The 23757-nt window shown below is 43.3% G+C and overlaps 1 protein-coding gene across 1 annotated transcript in view; it reads right to left on the minus strand.

Annotated features, from left to right (window-relative positions):
- The window catches only part of HCN4 (hyperpolarization activated cyclic nucleotide gated potassium channel 4), a 157088-nt gene that overhangs the window by 20532 nt on the left and 112799 nt on the right, over positions 1-23757 (minus strand). Inside the window, exon 4 of the mRNA XM_061595464.1 lies at positions 18034-18252. Within this exon, the coding sequence (XP_061451448.1) occupies positions 18034-18252 (219 nt within the window). The remainder of the gene's footprint in view (positions 1-18033; positions 18253-23757) is intronic.

Raw genomic sequence — 23757 nt, forward strand, 5'->3', positions numbered from 1 at the left:
CATTAGTCGCTTTTTTCCAAAAATAGGACTCAAAGCAACGTACAAAAAGGAAAACAAAAACACATTGCATATGAAATAGCTTACAGCAAGTCAAACAATTGCAAAAACAATTTCAAGTGAAATAATACAACAATAAGAGAGAAAAAAACACATGGCGGATATAACAGCAGCACAAAAACCATACCAACACTATAAATATAACATAACATATAACAATCCTGTTACACAACTAGTCAATATGGCAAAGGTAGAAAAGAAGTAACACAATTTCAGCTTCAACTTAGCTACTAAAACCACCCCACCCATGATGTTATTCACAGTCTCATTCTACTAGTAACAAAAAGTCCTTTTCAACTCCACCAGTCACCGCCAACCACCCGCCGTAGCAGTACAGATCTCTGTATGACTAATTAAGAACATTATATAAAAAAAAGACTCATTAGAATAGATGTGGCTTATTACTACTCCCATGGCCCTTGAACTCTAGCTTGCAAAAACAAGTTCTGGTGCTTCACGCCTCCTGGCTCAAATTAAACTCTCCAATTTGTTCATTGTTACATTTTCAGGCATTTTAAAGACTCATCTGTCTTTCATAGGAACGTAAGAAGCTGCCTTATACTGAGTCAGACCATTGGTTCAGCGACCTCAGCATTGTATATGCCCAGTGTGAGGAACCTATGGCCCTCCAGTTGTTGCTGAACTACAACTCCCATCATTCCTGGCCATGCATTCCTAGTTCAGCAGCATCTAGAGGGCCAAAGGTTCTCCACAACTGGCATGTACTGACGGGCAGTGGCTCTTCTGGATTTCGGATCAGGGATCTCTCCTTGCTGGGGCTGATGTGGGTTGTAACCCAAAACATCTGGAGGGCACCAGGCTGGCAAAGGCTGTGCTGGGGGTTGAACCTGAGACCTTTTGCATGTAAAGTAGATGCTCTGCCACTGAGCTATGGCCCTTCTCCTGAGCGATGACCCTTCCTATTTCAAACAGAATCCTCGACTTACAGCAGTTATATACATTATTTTGGAAACTGAACTGAAAGACTAAGGGCCCAATTGCTCTTCTTCTCCCGATATGGTCCATATGTGGCACTGGCGAGCAAGCACATGGCTACCATGCCTTTGACCTCCTTAGGGGTGTGTGTAACATTTGAACACAACCTGCACACACAAAATCCAATCGCTGTAGGCCACATCACAGTTCACAAAGGAAATTGGCCATAAATTAGAATGTGGGAAGCTGCTGTATACCAGGCCAGGCTATTTGACTGTCTAGCCCTGCATAATCTACCTGGACTGCCAGCAGTTCTCCAGGGACTCAGGCAGAGGTCTTTGCCTCCCACCTCCTTGATCCTTCTACCTGGAGATGACAGGGGTCAAACCTGGGACTTTCTGCATGCAAAGCAGACATTCTATCACTGAGCCACAGTTCCTCCACTGACCACAGGCAAAATGGGCCAATGTGCATAGGTTGTATTCACACAGTAAGAGTTATATTCAACTACGTTCTGCTCAGAGTAAACCCTTTCAATGTAATGAACCTAAGTTAGCTCAATGCCCATCCCTTTCAATGGGTCTTCTCTGAGCAGGACTTACATTGGGTGCAACCCTAAATACCCCCAAGATGTGTTGGGCAACTAAAGTGCATTAATAATAATAAAAAACCCTCTCTCTTGATACCTGCTTTAGGATCCCCTCCTTTTAGATATAGAGATAGAAAGGGCCACATGACCAAAAACTGGCCTCAACTAAATGACTGGTGTCACTGGACAGGAAAAGGACACAGATCTGCAAGTGCAAGTTGCACATATGTGCATGCTGCTTCTCCCTTTAATACAGCCTTCCCCTACCTGGTCCCCTCCAGACGGTTTGGACTACAGCATCCATCATCCCTGACATTGGCCAAGCTGGCTGGGGTCGATGGGAGATGGGAGTCCAACAACACCTGCAGGGCTGCAGGTTCCCCATCTCTGCCCTACATAGTAATGCTCTATCTCTTCCCCTTTACTCCCCTGCCCCCAAATCAGTTAGATCCTTTAAGCATTCCTTTCAAGTGCTCAAATAACCCCCAAAGGGCCTCATCCCCCTGCCTGCTATCCTGGGGGGGGGACGGGGACTCACCATGCGGAAGGGAGCTGAAGTAGCAGAATGCAAGAGTTGTAGATGAAAACATCTGGAGGGCACCAGGTTTGGGCCCTCCAGATGCTGTCGGACTCCAGCTCCCACCATCCCTGACCATTGCCCATGTTAGCTAGGGCTGATGGGGTTTGGAGGCCAACAGCATCTGGAGAGCCACAGGTCCCCCACCTCTGAGTTGGATCCAGGTTCTCACATGCAAGTCATCCTTGATGATAACAAGGAACAACCATAGATGTATGAACCTGCCCCAACACAAGCTCACGAAGCGCCCGTCAGAACCCAGGAAGCCGCCTTATGCCAAATTAGGTCATTAGTCGCTCCCTATTGTCGACTGGCTGTGGCTTCCCAGGGTTTCAAACTGGGGTACGGAGATGCCAGGGACCAAACCTGCGGCCTTCTTCATGCAAAGCAGATGCTCTGCGACTGAGCTTTGGCCCTTTCCAAAATGAGGCTTGATGGTGAAGCCTTGAGGTCTGCATTTAGACGCAGTCTGAAGATGGAGGTTGCAGACTGGATGGGGAATATGGGCAGCTGCCTTAATGGAGTCAGACCATTGATCCATCTGGGTCAGTATTGTCTACGCTGACTGGCAGAGGATCTTCAGGGTTTCAGGCTGGGGTCTCTCCCGGCTCTACCTGGAGATACCAGGGACTGAACAGGGGACTTTCCACTTGCAAATCAGATGCTCTGCCACTGAGCTGCAGCTCTTCCCAGCTGTAAATCTTTTTCTTATTAGACACCATTACCTGCAATCCTGAGTGTTGCTAATTTGCCACTTGGATGGCCTATTCTAGCACTGCCTTGCATGCTAACCACTTGATGAGGGCAAAGATCAGAGAGAATGGCATAATGTATTCAGAGAGGCTGGGAGGATGCTGGTGGGGTTTCCGGGAACTTCACCGCCTTTTGTCTCTAGCTGCCAACAGCTGAGATGCTCAGGAATATTCATGAATGCTGCCACTAATGACCCAAGTCAAATGGTTCACCGCCATTTCTAGTGGCTGGAAATCAATTACACTGTTATTAACGAATAGCTCTCTGTTGCAGGAGCACCTCACAACTCTTAACATCATTCCTGGTGCTGGATGTGCCTCCAGCAGAGAGGGACAGACCAGTATCCTGTCAGCAGCGTGGATACTACAGACTGTTTCATGGGCATCTCTAACACCCCGCCATTATTTCTCATAAACCCCAACTGGACCACTTACAGGGGCATTGCTCAGTACTTAAAAAGTACTTGGGACTAGGGATGGAGGATAAATTGGATTCAGTTCACATATAAAGGCAAATCTAACTAATTCACACTCTCTGAAACAAGGCACAAACTGAAAGGCAGCCATCTTTTGAAATTCACACCTCTCTGAATATTGCAATGCAGTTCTTCAGTCAATCAATATGTACAAATAAGCACATATTAGGGTAAACTGTGCCTAAAAATGCATATATTAGTGAAAATAACATACAAAAGTGTCTTATATTAGGGAGCATTGGTTTGCAAAAATGTGCATATCAGGCAAAATTGCATATGAACACTAAGATGCTGATGAATTTTCATAAGGACTTTTTTTTAAAAAAATCACAAACTGTTGTAGAAATGCAGAGAACTGAACTTAAGACTGAAAAAAATGTGAAATCAAAATAGACAGATTCGCCCATCCCTTGTGCGAAACTATGGAGCTAGAAAATAGACTGACAGCCAGGATGGTGTTCATTATTTTCATCTAGGTACTGAATTTCAGAGAGCAGAGACCTTTAAAAAAAGCCTCTTAAAAAGAGACTGCATTGGAACCTTGTGCTAGTTAAGCACCCCAATTAATCCTGATGCCTCTTCCTTACACAGGCAGGGCAACTTCCTTTGGATGCTCAAATGAAGGTTGACAAAACAGTTCTGAGAATCTTTCCCACTCCAAAGCAGTGACGATTCTCCACAGCCAAAGGGCAGGGAGTCCAATGTGATGTCTCGCAGATAATGTTGGATTCTAACTCCCAGCAACCCTGTCCATTGGCCATGCTGGCTGAGGCTGATGGGAGCTGGTCCAACTACAGCTGGAGGGCACCACATTGGCTACCCCTGCCTTAGGAGATTCACAAATATTTACTTTGCAGACCTGTCTGGCAACAGGGGGAGAGGAGAGGGTGGGGCTTGAGAGAGTATTACTTGGCCCAGAAGAACATACATTATGCAGTTCTTTTATACTATCTAGGGATGAAAAAATCTGTCAATTTCAGTTCTCTCAGTTTCTCATTTTTCTATTCTTAAATTCAGTTCTCCAGCAGTTTGCAAATCTGTTTTTTTTACATCCTCATGAAATTTCTACAGCACTGTAGTGTGAATTTCTCCTAATAAACACATTTTAGGCAGTTTTGACTCATTTTTGCAAGCAATTCCTCCTCATCTGATGAATTTTGTATGATATTTTTCACATATATTCATTTTTATGCACACTTTCCCTTGAAATATACAATTTTTGTAAACATTGGTTGGTTGGTGAACTGCATCCCAAAGTTTGAATAAGTGCAAATTTTGTAGGATGGTTGTGTTTCGATATTGTTTCAGAAAGTGACATTTTGATAGATTCAGCTTGAAATGTGAACTGAATCAAATTTCTCGTCCATCCCTAATACCAGCCTTCCATAGCCAGGCAGTCTCCAGATGGTTTGGACTACAACTCCCATCAACCCAGTCAACTCACACAGAAGATTTAATGTATCATGGAAGTAAGCATAATTCAGAATTTTTCTCCCTTAGATGCTATTTTTTCACAAGCAGGGAGTATGTGATGAGAGTGGAAGTTCAAAAATGTGATCTTCTATTTAAAGAAAATCAAGGAAATATGCAGCATGTGATCTTTCCAAATATGTAATTTAGCTCTGAGATACTCTGAGAACAACTCCTAGGCTACCCCCTCACTGCTGTCCCCAGCAGTGGCAAGATGGTCCAAAGCAGACTTTTTAATGACCCTTCCTTTTCCTGTTCTGGATGCTCTACAACTGCCCAGCCCAATGCCCTCCAGATGTTCTTTATCACTCCTGACCAGTGGCCATGCTGGCTGGGGTGGTCTACTTGGGGAAAAGTTGTGGTTGGCCCCCTCTGCTACAAACCTTTTGAAGATGGCACTGCTCTGCTTAAAATACCCTTGGATGTGCATATTCCCTGCAGGCTAAAAGGAATAGCGAAATGTTAATCACTGTGTCCTCATTTCAAGCAAGGCTTTTCAAAGATCTAGCAAGGCCGGCTGGAGGTGAATATTCATTAGTTTTAGGCCATCTCTTGCCCCATTGTCTCCCACAGGAAATGAAATAATCTCTCTTCTCTGTGGCTATGTGTCTTCAGACACCCTGGGGAAATAACATTTCTCTGAAATGCATCCATACCTCTTGTGAGATACCATTTGATGGTTATGCTTATACCTGAAAGATCCCCTGACACAATGGGGTTGGATCCATACATGTCTGTATCAGCATAACACTCCTGTTCTTAGGTGTTTGTTTTTCATTAAATCCTGTCCTCCTCCTCCCCTTCCCCTCACTTCCCCTGATATCTGTCTCCCAGGAATCTATCCATCACCAATATTGACCTGAATCAAGCACAGGGGAGCAAGCTCTACTGTTGACTTCAAACTCAGATCAATTTTTTAAAAAAAAAACCAAAACAGTTTCCTAATACTATTCACATAGCTTTACATTATTCACAGTGCTTCCAGACTAAGTGGGATTCAATCACATACTGGCAGATTCAAGTTGTGCGATTATAGCTGAGTTGGAGCTCTTGCAGAATAAGTCTGCTTTGCCTCCCCCCATTTTTTTTTTTTACTTTTTGTGATAAGAAGAGAAATGGGAAAATGCACTGGAAAGCATGGGATAATAATTGCTTGGCACAATGTTGTCTAACTTCCCCATAGGCAAATCAGAATGTATGCTCAATAAATAGGTGACGCCATCTAACCTCCCCATAAACTTTGTTCAAACAACTCATGAATGAATGGTCAATGAATGAACGAATGCTCAATGAACAGGTCACCTGGAAGCAACCTTATTGGCTCCCACTTTGTTTCCAAGCATAATTCAATGTGTTGTTTTTGATCTTTAAAGTTCTATGTGGGTTGGAACTAAAGCATCTGAAGGTTCACTTGCTCCTGTATGAACTTGCCCAGAAGCAGAGATGGTCATATGAGGCCGTCTTTGGGGTACCATCACCTGTAGAGGTAAGGTGGATGCCTACTGGAGAGAGGACCAATTGTTTTGGTTCTGTCCTGACTGTGGAACTCCTTGCCAAGGGATACTGCTTGGCACTTGGAAAAGCCTGTCCTGCTTACTTGGAATTTTAGCAGGCAAATTGATTAGTTGCTGCTTTTTTAACTGCCACTTTTATTGTCGTTATTTATGTAGACTGGCATGTTTTCCAATTTTATTCCTATTTTATACTGATGTTAGCCTGAGTTTTTGTGAAGCCAGCTATCAATGCCAGCTATGGAAGTAAGATAGCACATAATTTGTTAAAATAAATAAATACATAGAAAAAGAAAAGAAAAGAAGGAAGGAAGGAAGGAAGGAAGGAAGGAAGGAAGGAAGCCCCAGCTGACGAAGCGTCAAGGCGAGTTAAGCAGCAGAGCGAGTTCGGCAGCAGGGCAAGGAGGCCAGGGCCCCCCACTCTGCCCGTCTGTTCCCTGACCTCAACTAAACCGCAGTCTCCAACCCATTGACGTAATAAACCTTAAACAAAACTATGCAGGTAAGAAGCCAGCAGGGGTGTGGGGCTTTCCAGTGTTTTGCACCGCCTGCAGCATGTACGACTATCTGCCTGTTGGACAGAAGTCGTGGGTGTGCTCTCGGTGCAATGAGCTCCTGGCTCTCCGGGAACGACTTCATTTCCTTGAGGCCAAGGTGGCGGACCTGGAAAAGCTGAGAGAGGCAGAGAGGTGTGTGGAGGAGGCCTTCAGGGACGTTATAGCTGTGTCCCACTCCAACGATGATAGCTCTCCTGCTATCATGGAGAACAATGGTCTCGGGGAAGGAGAGCATCCAGCTGAGGAAGAGGGAAACGATCCCTTAGAAGGGACCCATTCCTTGCGGGATGAGCAGCTATCCTCTCGTGCTGAGGATATATCTCCAGGGGGTGGAGGGATCCTTGTAGTGGGTGATTCGATCATTAGGAACATAGACAGTGGGGTGTGTGATGGGCGTGTAGACCGCAAGGTGTTTTGCCTGCCTGGTGCGAAGGTTGCGGATATCGCCCGTCGTTTAGATAGTTTGGTAGACAGTGCTGGGAAGGAGTCAGTGGTCGTGGTGCACGTTGGCACCAACGACATGGGGAAATGCAGCCGTGAGGTCCTGGAAGCAAAATTTAGGTTGCTAGGTAGGATGCTGAAAGCCAGGACCTCCAAGGTGGCTTTCTCTGAAATGCTACCGGTTCCACGCGCAGGACCAGCCAGACAGGCCCAGCTTCGCAGTCTCAATGCGTGGATGAGACGATGGTGTCGGGTGGAAGGGTTCGGATTTGTTAGGCACTGGGGAACATTTTGGGACAAGCCGGGCCTGTACAAAAGGGACGGGCTCCACTTGAACCAGAATGGAACCAGACTGCTGGCACTTAAAATTAAAAAGGTAGCAGAGCAGCTTTTAAACTGACTGAGGGGGGAAACCCGACAGGAGCTGAGAAAGGTCCGGTTCGGAATAAACCTCCCCCCTGGGATAAAAACCAAAGAAATGATGAAATTTTAAAAGGGGTAGGCCTAGAAGTAGGCATTGTGAGAGCAGGGGCACAGGATATAAATTCAGAAGAGCAAAATTACCACAGGCCTAACCACAAGTGCCAAAGACACTTGAAGAGAGACACTGCTTACAAGTGCCTGTACGCTAATGCTAGGAGCCTCTGAACCAAGATGGGAGAACTGGAGTGCTTGGTCTTAGAGGAGAGCATTGATATAGTGAGCATAACGGAGACCTGGTGGAATGGAGAAAACCAGTGGGATACGGTTATCCCTGGATATAAACTATATCGGAAACACAGGGAAGGATGTATTGGTGGCGGAGTCGCTCTATACGTGAAAGAAGGCATTGAATCCAGCAAGCTCGAAACCCCAAAAGAGGCAGACTCCTCCACAGAATCGTTGTGGGTGGTGATACCGTGCCCCAGGAGGGACTTAATACTGGGAACGATCTATCGTCCCCTTGATCAAAATGCTCAGGGAGACCTTGAGATGAGATATGAAATTGAGGAAGCATCCAAACTAGGAAATGTGGTAGTAATGGGTGACTTCAACTACCCGGACATAGACTGGCCGCATATGTGTTCCAGTCATGACAAAGAAGCAAAGTTTGGACTTCCGGGAAGGGTGACTTAGCCTGTGCCTGCTTTTGAGACGGGCTCCTGCCTCAAAAGAAGCTTATTCAGATATATCAGTCAGTTTTTTCTTTTTTTTTTGACTGATTAAACTTCTCCCGGGTAGGGAGAAACGAAGAGATTAACCTCAAAGCCTATTTTTGTTGGGACGACCAGATCTCATTAATTTATGGGACGAGGTCCAGCCGACGAAGGTGGGACGGATTTTCAACAGCAAGCTCTATCTGGAAAAGCGAACGTTTATCTTATCTTCTAAGAGAGAACGCACTAACAGGCAAGCACCCTTCTTTCTATATTTTTCTTTTACTTGACTTAAATTGTTGCTGTTTAAAAGAGATTTGCCAGATTGATCAGTTTTTGACATCTCACTGGGGAGCCATAACTTCTCTCTGCTACGCACTAATTAATAGCTTATCTCTGTTTTTGTTGCAAAAAGCTGTCCTGGATTTGCATTCTAAAGATATACACAGAAGAGGGATTTCTATTCCAGATTTTTATTTTGAAAAATATTATACTGTTTTGAGACTACTCTCTTTTTGGTCTATTTTATTTTGACGAATCTGTTTCTTGACGATTGCCATTAATTGTTTCGATCCTGGGAACTGCATTTTGTTTACTTAACTATTGGAGAGATAAGGCTGTCTGCTCTGTTTATACTGTGATGTCACCAAGTTTGGAGTATTAACCCAATTGTTGCTGAAATAAGAAGTGGTTTTCCTATATTTTTCTTTTAAAATGGCAATTAAGAAAGTGGCTGAAAATCTGGAAATAACTATGTTTCAGAAAATAATGGATGAGATTGAGATAATGAAAATTGAATTGAGTAAAATGAAGCAGGAGATTAAAGATATAAGGGTCCCTGTGAGAGAGGTGACCCTGGAAGGGGTCCCTGTGAGAGAGGAGACCCCGGAGATTGGAACAGGGGTCCCTGTGAGAGAGGTGACCCTGGAGACTGGAATAGGGGTCCCTGTGAGAGAGGAGATCCCGGAGATTGGAACCAACGTGGAACAGGAACAAGATTTGGAGTCTATGGACTTTAGAAATAAAATCTATTGTTTGGAACTCAATGTTATCTCTGAAGAAATGAATGAAGATTCTAGAGATAAAGTTATCAATGGCATGGATAATCTTCTGGACTGGAATGATGTGATGGAGCCCAATATAGAGAAAATCTATGGAATTAACTGCAGCCATGTGACAATGGAAAAACTTTTAAGAGATGACCCAGTGTATTTTGAAAAAAAGAACAGAGATATGATTTTACAGCAGTATTTCAGCAACCTATTCAGAATGGATGGCAAGAAAATATTTGGGATAGAGGTAATCCCCATCAGACTCTTACTATATGACTATGGCTTTGACAGCAAGATTATTATGGAATACTGATAATGGAAGATTGGATATTGAAATTACTGGACTTAACAAGACTACTGAAGATGGAAGATGGAAAATGGAACTAATAGAGATAATAGAACAATGGCTACTGAAATTATTGAACCTAACAGATTCTGATGTGATGGATTAATTGAAATGTTTATTTTGACTATGGTTATGACAATAAGATTATCATAATTAGTAATGAGATGGATTAATCGATATGCTTATCTGGAAAAAAAATTGATAGATATATTTCTTAAAGAATTGAAACCTCTCTTTGACTTTTTGTGGAAAGAATAAAGTAATGTTTATGAGATTTGATGATTAAGTAAGATAACTACTGGAGGAAAGTGATTTTATAATATGACTTAAGAGACAGGATTGTTATATATTATAGACTTATAACTGATTTGATCTTTGACAAATGGGAAGTCAATATTTTACTCTTTATTTTTTATTTTTGTTTTTTTTTTTCTTTTTTTCTTTTTGTTTAACTATTTTTGATTTTGTTTTTTGTCTTTGAATGTTTTATGATTTTGTCTTGTATGTTTTATGAAAATCTGAATAAAAATTATTGAAAAAAAAAAAAAAAAAGACAAAGAAGCAAAGTTTCTAGATATTCTAAATGACTATTCCCTAGACCAGTTGGTCATGGAACCGACCAGAGGGACGGCAACCCTGGACTTAATCCTCAGTGGGGACCGGGACCTGGTGCGAGATGTAAGTGTTGTTGAACCGATTGGGAGCAGTGACCACAGTGCTATTAAATTAAACATACATGTAACTGGCCAATTGCCAAGAAAATCCAACACGGTCACATTTGACTTCAAAAGAGGAAACTTCACAAAAATGAGGGGATTGGTAAAAAGAAAGCTGAAAAACAAAGTCCAGAGGGTCACATCACTCGAAAATGCTTGGAAGTTGTTTAAAAACACTATATTAGAAGCTCAACTGGAGTGCATACCGCAGATCAGAAAAGGTACCACCAGGGCCAAGAAGATGCCAGCATGGTTAACGAGCAAAGTCAAGGAAGCTCTTAGAGGCAAAAAGTCTTCCTTCAGAAAATGGAAGTCTTGTCCGAATGAAGAAAATAAAAAAGAACACAAACTCTGGCAAAAGAAATGCAAGAAGACAATAAGGGATGCTAAAAAAGAATTCGAGGAGCACATTGCTAAGAACATAAAAACCAACAACCAAAAATTCTATAAATACATTCAAAGCAGGAGACCATCTAGGGAGACAATTGGACCCTTGGATGATAAGGGAGTCAAAGGTGTACTAAAGAACGATAAGGAGATTGCAGAGAAGCTAAATGAATTCTTTGCATCTGTCTTCACAGTGGAAGATATAGGGCAGATCCCTGAACCTGAACTAACATTTGCAGGAAGGGATTCTGAGGAACTGAGACAAATAGTGGTAACGAGAGAGGAAGTTCTAAGCTTAATGGACAATATAAAAACTGACAAATCACCGGGCCCGGATGGCATCCACCCGAGAGTTCTCAAAGAACTCAAAGGTGAAATTGCTGATCTGCTAACTAAAATATGTAACTTGTCCCTTGGGTCCTCCTCCGTGCCTGAGGACTGGAAAGTGGCAAATGTAACGCCAATCTTCAAAAAGGGATCCAGAGGGGATCCCGGAAATTACAGGCCAGTTAGCTTAACTTCTGTCCCTGGAAAACTGGTAGAAAGTATAATTAAAGCTAGATTAACTAAGCACATAGAAGAACAAGCCTTGCTGAAGCAGAGTCAGCATGGCTTCTGCAAGGGAAAGTCCTGTCTCAGTAACCTATTAGAATTCTTTGAGAGTGTCAACAAGCATATAGATAGAGGTGATCCAGTGGACATAGTGTACTTAGACTTTCAAAAAGCGTTTGACAAGGTACCTCACCAAAGGCTTCTGAGGAAGCTTAGCAGTCATGGAATAAGAGGAGAGGTCCTCTTGTGGATAAGGAATTGGTTAAGAAGCAGAAAGCAGAGAGTAGGAATAAACGGACAGTTCTCCCAATGGAGGGCTGTAGAAAGTGGAGTCCCTCAAGGATCGGTATTGGGACCTGTACTTTTCAACTTGTTCATTAATGACCTAGAATTAGGAGTGAGCAGTGAAGTGGCCAAGTTTGCTGACGACACTAAATTGTTCAGGGTTGTTAAAACAAAAAGGGATTGCGAAGAGCTCCAAAAAGACCTCTCCAAACTGAGTGAATGGGCGGAAAAATGGCAAATGCAATTCAATATAAACAAGTGTAAAATTATGCATATTGGAGCAAAAAATCTTAATTTCACATATACACTCATGGGGTCTGAACTGGCGGTGACCGACCAGGAGAGAGACCTCGGGGTTGTATAGAGTTGGAAAAGGTTCAGAAGAGGGCAACCAGAATGATCAAGGGGATGGAGCGACTCCCTTACGAGGAAAGGTTGCAGCATTTGGGGCTTTTTAGTTTAGAGAAAAGGCGGGTCAGAGGAGACATGATAGAAGTGTATAAAATTATGCATGGCATTGAGAAAGTGGATAGAGAAAAGTTCTTCTCCCTCTCTCATAATACTAGAACTCGTGGACATTCAAAGAAGCTGAATGTTGGAAGATTCAGGACAGACAAAAGGAAGTACTTCTTTACTCAGCGCATAGTTAAACTATGGAATTTGCTCCCACAAGATGCAGTAATGGCCACCAGCTTGGATGGCTTTAAAAGAAGATTAGACAAATTCATGGAAGACAGGGCTATCAATGGCTACTAGCCATGATGGCTGTGCTCTGCCACCCTAGTCAGAGGCAGCATGCTTCTGAAAACCAGTTGCCGGAAGCCTCAGGAGGGGAGAGTGTTCTTGCACTCGGGTCCTGCTTGCGGGCTTCCCCCAGGCACCTGGTTGGCCACTGTGAGAACAGGATGCTGGACTAGATGGGCCACTGGCCTGATCCAGCAGGCTCTTCTTATGTTCTTATGTTCTTAAGGAAGGAAGGAAGGAAGGAAGGAAGGAAGGAAGGAAGGAAGGAAGGAAGGAAGGAAGGAAGGAAGGAAGGAAGGAAGGAAGGAAGGAAGGAAGGAAGGTCCTTTGATATCTGATGGGCATAAATATTTAATACACAAACATGCTGAGTCTGCACTAGCAACTAGCAAGCTCAAAGAAATTTGGCATAAACTTGTCTTTCAAAATGTTGTACATTGCACTTCGGTTCATCTACGGTAAACCATCATACCTTTTTTGTTATCTCCTTTTTTGTATTCCCAATCTCCTGACCTGTATTCTAAATCTTTTCTCCCTATATTTATACTTTTTTTTTTTTTTAGCAAAACACACAAGGTGACTGCTACCTATACTAATGTGATGGGCAGGAGAAAAAATCCAGTATATAATGAACAGGAGATTGGACCCAAAGGTGCCCTTCCACGTGTGGAAGATGCCACCCACTCACAGAAGGGCTGTTTTGCACCTCATGCTAGAACGCTGCATAAGAAAGATGAAATTAAACCCAAAGGTGTCCTCACACTTGCATGAGAGCTTGTGCATCCCCTTGCACAAGCAACAGCAGGGAAGTGCTACAGCCCTGTGAGATCTCTTGTGCAACTGTGTGCAGAACAGTGATTTTCCTTCAGCTAATGTCCAGCCAGGGATGGGCGAATATGTCAATCTCAGTTTCTCCCATATTCTCATTTTTCTGACTTTAAGTCCAATTCTCCACATTTCTATATCAGTTTGTGTGTGTGTGTTTTTTAAAAAGTTCTTATGAAAAGTCATCAGCATTTTATTGCAAAATCTCTCCTAATATACATATGTTTCTATGCAGTTTTGCCTAACATCCACCTTTTTGCACAGCAATTTTCCCTTATATAAGGCACTTTTTGTATGCTATGTTTGGTAAAAAATGCATTTATATACATACTTTCCCACACTGGATGCATTTTTGTACACAAGTGGATGGAGAGCTGTATTGCAAAATTCAGCTAATTTCAAAGGATGGTGGTGTTTCAGCTCACATATTGTTTCAGACAGCGTGAATTGAGTAAATTCACCTTTATATGCAAACTAAGCCTTCACCATCCATAACTGAATTTCTCTACCATCCCAACTGTGAGATTTTTGTGCAAGCGTTTGCAGAACAACACTCGCAACAATTTCCTTTCCTGCTTCAATCCAGCACACTCTATTCAAAGAAATATGTGTGTGCCCTCTCCTCCTCTCTCACACACAGAGACATTTGACTTCTATTATTGTCATCATCAATTCTTTCTACCCACTTTTCACTCTCCCAGGTGCAATCCAAAAATTAAAAAGACACGTCTCTGCCGACAGATTTGCAGTAACACACAGGGGATGTGAATCAGGTAGGAAGGGGATAGCTGTATTGGATGTTGAGCAAAAAACAGCACATTCACCTGGCCTTATCCCCTGAAACTCTGGGGCAGAAGGGAAAACACACACCGTCATGTATTTCCTCTGACCCATGAATGTTCAGCAGAATCCAGGGGCTCTCTTAGGACCAGCATCTTTCCTGGCGTGGATGAGCACCCCTTCATCTAGTGACTAGTAGGGACCAAGGAGAAATTCAATTCAATTCAGTCTGCACTTCTCGAGCCAATCTGTGAACCAAAACACAGCTACCCTTTGAAATTCACACTTCTCTGAATGTTGTGATGCAGTTCTTCAGCCAATATGTATAAAAATGCATCAATTTGCAGGTAATGTGCATAAAGTGCTTACATTAGTGAAAATAATATACAAAATGCATTTATATTAGAGAAAATTGCTTGCAAAATGTGTATATTAGTCAAAACTTCATGCAAAAATATATTTATTGGGAGAAATGGGCACTAAAATGCTGAAAAAAATTATGAAGGTCTTTTTAAAAGATCATAAATTGCTGTGGGAATGTGGGGAACTGAATTTAAGATTGGAAGAACGAGAAACTGAGAGAACCAAAATGACAGATTCATTCATCCCTGTCTGTCTGTCTGTCTGTCTGTCTGTCTGTCTCTCTCTCTCTCTCTCTCTCTCTCTCTCTCTATCTGTCTGTCTGTCTGTCTGTCTGTCTATCTTCCTCCTAGGAGCCCAGCCCAGCAAACAAAAACATTAAAAACCCTTTAAAACAGCATAAAAACAGACTTTAAAACATATTAAAATATATTTTAAAACATCCCTAGAGACTACTCCATAGCCCAAATCTGGTTTTAGGATGGCCAATGGGGAAGGCACTGAGCAAAGGGCAAGGAAGATTTCACAATGGATCGAACAACCAGCATTAAATAAGCAGTAAATGCATTTCCCCAATATCCGATTGCATGCTCCTCTCCAAGAGCTTTCCAGTGACTGGGAAATTTGTCCTTTCCCTTGCAAAGTTCTTTGTATTATTTTATTTATTAGCATACACATCTGCTTGTAGAAGGGACTTGCTGCTCTGCTCTAATCATTCCCTTGGACAATACCTCTCTGTGGGGCCCCTCCTCAAGTAACTCTAACAACCATGATCATCTACTGCTCCTCTTTCTCACCGCCACTCTTGTCAGGGCCAGAACAAGAGGTGAATAAACAAGCAAGCAGATTGCAATAGTGAAGAGAAGGAGCAAGTTCAGGAGTGCTCTTGTCAATGCACCCGCTGCAGTGGTGTGGGTCCTTGGCAGATGCCTGACCATGCTGACTATCAGTGCCAGCCCTGCTTGCATTCAAGGGTACTGCTTGTGCCAAGCTAGTAAGTGCCCACTCAAACATGCATTGTCTTCAAGTGCTGCAAGATCCTGGATTTCATGTACATGAGCCTATACACATTCTGGTGTCCCCATGTCAGCTCCATGTAAATGGTATCCTTGAATGCATGGAGGTTTGGGGCAGGGTCAGACGGCATATCTCTGAGCAGTCTCTTCCAGCCCAACTGAATCAGGCTTTGGTCACTAAGAGAGCAAGGGAGCATAAATCACACAGCAGCAGATTGCAACATTGGACAATAGTAAGCGTAGCTTCATTGGCACTGAGAATGTAGGAAACTGCATTCTGCAGACACGCTATTAGTCCTCCTAGCCCACTATAGTCTACTTTGACTGGGAGTAGCTCTACAGGGTCTTGGGCAGTCTATCCTGTCAGTTGTACTAGGGATGTCAGAAGGCAGTGTTTTCTGTTCAAACCTGTATTCGTCACAATCAAAGCTGTTTCTGTTCCACTGCAGTTCAGTTTCTGCCAAATACAACATTAGTTGCCTCGCTGGCTGTTATTTAACACAAGTTACATAACTTACATAACTTATGTAAATATTTACTCAATTTACATAACTTACATTCATTTCAATGTAAAGGAAACCGAAGCAATGTAATAAAAAAGTCATTAATTACATATCGTTTGAGAACTTAAAACAACAACAGTATGAATGAATACTGATTGTATATGCTCGACTGACTTCTGTTCCTGACCACAGACGAACCGCAACCTGTAGCAATTTCCACTTCCTTTTCCTTCCTCCCCCCCCCCCAATTCTCCAGCATCTGTAGTTGCTACCTGACTGCATCTCAGTTAAAGCCAGTGATGCAGCTTGGGACCTTCTGCATGGAAAGCATGAACTCTACCACTGAGCTATGGTCCCTTCCCAAAACTGGGGAGGAGAGATCCACCAGTTGCAGAGCATCCAATTACACCAAACCACAAACAGTCACACCACCCCATCAGAAAGTCTAGTAAATCACAATGAACTCAATCGCAGAACTCAGAACAAGATAACTCAGAGCCAAACCCTACGAACGGAACGGAACGGAAAGTATGTCTGTTGGACAGCAAGTTATGGCACAAGGCAAACATGATCAAAACGCAGAGGCATACAGACAAACTACAGACACAAAAAAACCCCGTCCCTCACCCCCAAAATTTTGTGCCTCAAGATCCTCTCCAGGATGCTCCAAACATCATTAATACCCCCAAAATAACAAAGAGAATAGTTAATTAGTTAATGTAATTCATAAGATTGGGAACTGGCATAATACTCCTGCCTTTCTTTATGAATTCAGATTGCTTGTCTGGGTTTTCTAGCTTGTGTGTTCTTTAATACACTGTTCTTCACCCTTGGGTTCCTGGATGTTGTTGGACTACAACTCCCATCAACCTCAGCCAGCTCAGCCAATGGCCAAGGATGATAAGAATTGTAGTCCGACAACATCTGGGGACCCAGGGTTGAAAAACAGTGCCCCAAGGCTGCAGACACACCAAACATAAAAAGCACATGACTTCCCCCAAAGAATCCTGGGAACTGTAGTTGACCCTTTCCAGAACTACAATTCCCTGCATCCTTAACACACTACAGTTCCCAGGATTCTTTAGGGGAAGTTATGTACTTTAAATGTGTTTTAAATGTATAGTGGGCACACAACCTAAGAGTGGTTAAGGAATCCCATTGTCTCAGGCCTTTAAAAAAGCAAGATAAATATCAAAACATGCTAAAGTTAAAACACACACTCTTTGGGCTTGTCTCAATCCAGAAGAGTTTTTGTGCTTTAACATTGGACGTGCTACTTGCTTACTTCCTGCTTTAACTAAGGCTAAGCCAAAAAGTCTTGCCTGAGAACTTCTGGCTAGAAATTGGGACCTAATGAAATTTGAGGGAGAGCAAACTTGGGAGGTAATGGAGTGGTGGTGGTCATAATATACATGGGGACCTACCATTTGTGGTAACAGCAGCAGTATCCTCTTGATAGTCAACATCTGGCAGAAGCCGCCTTCTCCCCAGAGTTCCCCAGGTGCAAAAATGTCTCAGTGCAGTCTGAGGAGACAATGGCGGCCACCCCCAATTTGGTTTCCTCAAATTCATGGCTTCCCTCAAAGAATCCTGGGAACTGTGGTCTGTTAAAGGTGCTGAGAGTTGTTAGGAGACCCCTATTCCCTTCACAGATCTCCAATTCCCAGAGTGTTTTAACAGTCAGTCCCTTTCCCCAAGGAACTTTGTGAATTGTTGCTCTGGGAGGGGAATAGGGGTCTCCCAACACCCTTAACAGACTACGGTTCCCAGGATTCTGTGGGGAAAGTCTTGACTGCTGAAGTGGTATAAGAGTGCTTTCAATGTATGGTGTGGATGTGGCTATGAATGGGGTGGTGACTGGGGGGCAGGTGTGGTTATTGTCATTCAAATGTTCCTTCATTTGGAGGGTAAGCTGGTTGAACACACACACACACCCTCCCACTGTCCACAAAGCAGAGCACCTACCTTCTCCTGATACTGTCGACGCGAGGAATCCAAAGACTGGATGAGGGCTGTGGCGTGGCCGATGAACATGGCATAGCAGGTGGCCCCGACGATCATGCTCAGCATAGTGAGCCATACGTCGGACATGCCCACTGGGGCTTGCTGCCCGTAGCCGATGCACAGCATGTGGCTCATGGCCTTGAACAGCGCATAGGAATACTGCTTTCCCCAGGAGTCATTCTAAAGAGACAGACAGACAAGAGTTACAGGACACAAGGCGGACAAAGCCTGGGAAACCTTTGCAAAATAGATTGGTGCATACCTATACCCCATACAAATCCTGTTGGTGGGTTTTTTTAAAATAATATGATTGGTGCTCCCCACTGCACATGCCAGCACATGTCTATGGAAGCCATTACTAGTAAAATGCTCACCAGCTGTTGAGTACTTACATGCATTTTACTGGAATTTGGAGCTGGCATCCTTGGGCAGCTTCTAGGGCCCCAGCCCTCTGGTAGGGCCACTACTGATGCCTGCTTATGTTTTTCCCTGGACTGGCACTCCAAGCAGTGACAGGTGGCTGGATCTACCCACCCTTTAATTTCCCACAATGCCCCTGGCCTAGCATTCTTTGGGACATTGCGTGAAATGCAAAGATTGGATAGAGCCAGTTGACCAGTGCTGCTTGGAGTGTCGGCACCACAGCCATGAAAGCCCACCAGGTCCCACTGACCAGAGGACACTTTGCCCAGGACACTCTCAAACCTGGAGTTGGTCCTGCCAAAAAATATCTCTTTGGACACGGACTTGTATTTTAGGATGAGGAGCACCACACATACTAAAAAAAGGGCAGGCTTTTACACGTAGGATAGGCACACACAAATATACTCTCACAGACAAATAGGCGGACACACAGGCACACAAACAGTCCAATGACATGCAGCCTCACCATGTGTGGGCTCTATTGCACAGTATTTTATGGCATCTGTTGCAAAATCTATTGCACACTATTATTATAACAGCTATTGCACACTAATTTTGAACCATCTATTGCACACTATTTTACATTGTCTAATGCAAAATCCATTGTACAGCATTTTGCACTGTCTATTTTACTTCTATAACTCACTGTCACATTCCTTTTATAAACAACTGGAACCCTCTTGCAGACGCCTTTCTTCCATTAAATGGTATTGCTTTCATTCAAACAACCTCATGAAACATGAGCACACATTCTCATTAACCAAAGAGCATTCTCCAAATTTCCTGAACTTTCCTTCTGATCAAATACAATCTGCAAAATCCCTATCCCTCATACCCTGGTACACACATATCACTGGGGCAGTCTCTCTCAGACCCATAAAATGTGGATTTACACTTCATATGTATTAATCACCTTCCCCACACACCCACACCCACACACCCACGATGAGACTTGAGAGAGTATGGCATAGGGAATGGATGTTGATCATGCTGGCCTCACAGTTCTGATTATTAGCATTATGCATTCCAAATTAATTCCTGATTAAATATATATTTATAGAGAGAGAGGTGAGTATGCAGAAGATATAAAGGCTATAATCATTACACCAGAGCTTAAAAGCCAAGAAACTAGGGATCCCCAAAACAATCCCTTGCTGGCTTTTCTTACTTTTAACAGCACATTGCAATTACCAGTCCACTTTTAAAACGCTCCTTGAATAAGCAGAAAAAATTGACAATACCTAGGAGTATGCCAAATATTCTCAAGTTTCAACATGAGGGTCAGAAACAGTAATTTTGCTAGAATAAAGATTTTCTCCCCAGAAACGCTTTGTGTAAATACTTTTTAAAAATTCTGTTTGCCATGGTGGCTTCATTTGGGTGCAATTGTTTTTGTTCTATTCCCCCTGCCCTGGGCTATTGCTTCTTCCTGGATTAGTTACATTGATGATCCTAGCCAATCAGGGATCACGTACTGAACACAATGATATCATATTTTGCATTCAGAGCAGGCTACATGACAATATCACTGAGGACAAATGAGGACAACTGAAAGTGAAGCCAGTGCTTCCTGCAGGAATCACATGGCTGATTCCACCCAGTCAAGTGGTGTGGTGGTGTCACTGAGGGAAGTGATGGCAAGTGAGAGTGAAAGCAAGGTAAGGCAACTAAATGAGCAGGTGAACATTGTTGCAAAGAATAATGACCATCCACTCTTTTTGGGTTATTTTAAGGCTAGAGAAAAGATGAAGTGGGGTGGGTTAGGTTTTATTATTATTGTTGAGATTTTTAATGTTTTAATGTATTTGTATGTTTTTATTTTGTACGTCGCCCAGAGTGGCTGGACAGCCAGCCAGATGGGCGACTAATAAATTTAATAAATAAATAAAGAAGTATAAGCCAAGTATATTTCATTTTCTTCACTAACAGGAAGGTGAGCAAGTGAGGAACTTAGGCAGAATTTCCACACTGAGTAGATGCAATCCTGTCCTGCTAAGGACAGGTTATGCTTTCCCCATTTGGGCACATCTTTTTATACCCTCAGTAGCAAAGAATCAATATTGCCTCTAATTGAAGTATTGAAGTTGTATGGAAGTTTTACTCTGAGATATCTTATGTCCTTGTTCTTCCACTTTGCTTGATGTGATGCCAACCAACTCTGTAGAATGACCTTGTGAAGATACAAGAATAGTAGTGGGCGTGGGGAGTAACAATCACAGGAGCCTTTCAGCATTGGGGATGGAAAAATGATCACTCTGTGACACTTATGCCCAAAGAGGTCTGGGATGTGGGACCCGTGGCCCTCCAGATGTTGCTGAAATACTATTCCCATCATCCCTGCCTATTGGCCATGCTAGCTGGGGCTGATGGGAGTTGTGGGGGGGCAGCAATATCTGAAGGGCACCAGGCTGCCCATCCCTGCCACAGGTGATCAAGGATTGAAATATGATCAGTGGGAGAGCATTCAAGAAGAGGCTCACAGCTGGTATTGGTCCCTAGTGGAATTGGACCTTCCACAAATCCCTGCCAAAGAGGTGGTAAAATGCTTCAGTTGTGTTCCATAGATTTCCGCTGTACAGCACTGAGAAATTGGCCCATCTGAACCTTCTATGTTACTGCACCTCTATGATGAAAGCATTAAGTATGTGCGTTAGGCTTCTACTTTACTTGGCAGCAGTGACTGCTGCTGTGTGCATGCAACTATGGAGTGGATGTGGCAGGTCACTATCATCAGGGAAGAGACCATCGCTCAGTGGTTGAACACATGCTGTGTTCAAGTCCTAAGTTCAACCCCTGGCATTTCCAGTAGGGAAAAACACTGGTTAAGATGCTGAAGTGCTGTTACGCAAAGAAACAATACTGGACTAGATGGAGAAATAACCTGACCTCATCAAAGACAGATTCCTATGTTCCTTTCATCTTCTTGACCTAAAGACATTGACCGGAGTAGCCAATGTGGTACCCTCTAAATGTTGCTGGACTCAATCCCCAACAAACATTCCTTTTTTAAATAAATAAATAAATACCCGGTCATTTCGCTCAGCATCTAAGGCCCTCCTCCGGGTACCAACCCATCGAGAAGCCCGGAGGACAGTTACTCGATCTAGGGCCTTTTCTGTAGTGGCCCCCGAACTGTGGAACAGCCTCCCCGAAGAAGTACGCCTGGCGCCTACGCTTCTATCTTTTCGGCGCCAGGTTAAGACCTGGCTATGCTCCCAGGCATTTTAAGCGTTTATGTTATAATTTAATTTTTTTATTTTTTATTTTTTCTTTAGTTGCTGCTTGTGTTTATTGTTTGTTGTCTGATTTTATTGTTGATATTTTGTATTTTAACCTTTTTGTACACCGCCCAGAGAGCCACTCGCTATGGGCGGTCTATAAATGAAACAAATAAAATAAATAAATAACAAAGAAGAAAAATAATTTTTTTTAAAAAACCACAACCATAAAAAACGCTGTGCACTCACACTGTGAAAACACTAATCTCCAATACTTCCATCTAAAATTGAACAAATAAATTGATATAAACCCTGCAGAGGTCCAAATAAGTATCCACACAATATTGGCATTTACAGAAAATATGTTCCAATGTAGCCAAAAGCAGTGAGGTCCTCAGATTGTTGCATAACGGATGATGGGTGTTCAGCCTTTTAGACTTGAAGTATAAATCTCTTAACGACCATAAATCCATTTTTGTTGTCCCGCCATTAATCCCAATATCACGGGAATAAAATTTAAAATTATATGAACATCTGCAAATATCAAAGATTTTGCCAGTACAAAACTAATATGCACAACAACTTCAGACCAAAAAGAATATATCACTGGACATGCTCACATCATATGCCTCAATCAGGCATTTTCAGTATTACACTTCCAAAATCTAGACAGATGCCCAACCATCATCCCTGACCATTGGCCATGCTGGTTAGGGTTGATGGGAGGTCTAGTTCAAACACATCTGGAGGGCACTATGTTGGCTACCCTTGGCCTATGGGAAAATTAACCTCCATGACCTGCTAATTTCATCTCAAGGCTTGGGGATCTTTTCTCCTTATTACAGCTCTCAGCATGAGGGGAAATGTGCCTCCACCATGTAAGCCAGGTGTGGGGAACCTTTGCTGAACTACAACTCCCATCATCCCTGGCCATTGGCCATGCTGGCTGGGGCTGATGGAGTTGTAGTTCAGCAACACTTGGAAGGTCAAAGGTTCCTCACACCTGATGTAAGTATTTGCTTGACAGATCTACACAGAGAAGGACAGAATGCTAAGAAGTGCTGCTCTGTCTTTCTGAGACCTCCTCACTCTCAGTAGCATTTGTGGAAAATTACTGAGATGCCTCCCCAGCCATGGCTGGGCCATCACATTATCTTGCAACCTCAATCAGGTCAAGTGAGGTTTGGTCCCTTGGAGGTGGCGAGTGCCATTCAGGCAGATCGGCCAACAGATAAAGTGCTGGTGTTGAGTTACCCTGTGAACAGTCTGTTCCAACAGGTACCATTGTTCCAACCCGTTGAATGGACAATCCAACAAAAGGGATGTGCACACACATCTTCAGAGCTTCACAAAGAGACAGCTGTCCTTTGGCGCCAACCTGTCTAAGCTAACTTCACTAACAAAGTGTGTGTGTGTGTGTGTGTGAAATCCAGATTTGCTCATCATTGCTGCTGGGATGTCAGGGGAGAATTTGTTTTCCACTCCTGGGGCCCTTAGTAGTTCCCATCTCCAAGTGTCCTATTAAAGAGAAAAGGGCTGGAGTGGAGCCATCTGTAGACCAGACCATTCCATAGTGCAGAAGGACAGTTAAGATTCAAGTGGCGCCTGTAGCCAAACATGTAGAGTCTTTACAACGTAGGCATCACCTTGCTGCCTTTGGGCAGAGAAGAGCTCTTCCTTCCACCCCAGAGGAGGCAAAATCCAGGGCGAATGTGCTTCAAATGAGAGGTGCCAAGGCTTAATGTATCCAATCATGCTCTCTGGCCTCAGTACCTGCATCCCCTAAGCCCAGACCTGTGGGTCAGGGGTGGGGAACCTTTTTCATCTGAAACAACCTTCCAGGGGCCACATGGCCGTGGTGGGCAGGGCCACAGCCAAAAGCAGATAGAGAAAGGGATGCAGATTTTTACATTTTCACAGTAGGACAGTTTCTATACACACATACTGTATACAACCCTCTGTAACTTCCATCCAGGCAACCACAAGGCATTATCTGAATTCAGGGACACATTCCATCCAGGCAAAGACACACAAGGGAGGTGTA

This window comes from Rhineura floridana, chromosome 14 (assembly GCF_030035675.1).
Source record: "Rhineura floridana isolate rRhiFlo1 chromosome 14, rRhiFlo1.hap2, whole genome shotgun sequence".
Classification (NCBI taxonomy): domain Eukaryota; kingdom Metazoa; phylum Chordata; class Lepidosauria; order Squamata; family Rhineuridae; genus Rhineura; species Rhineura floridana.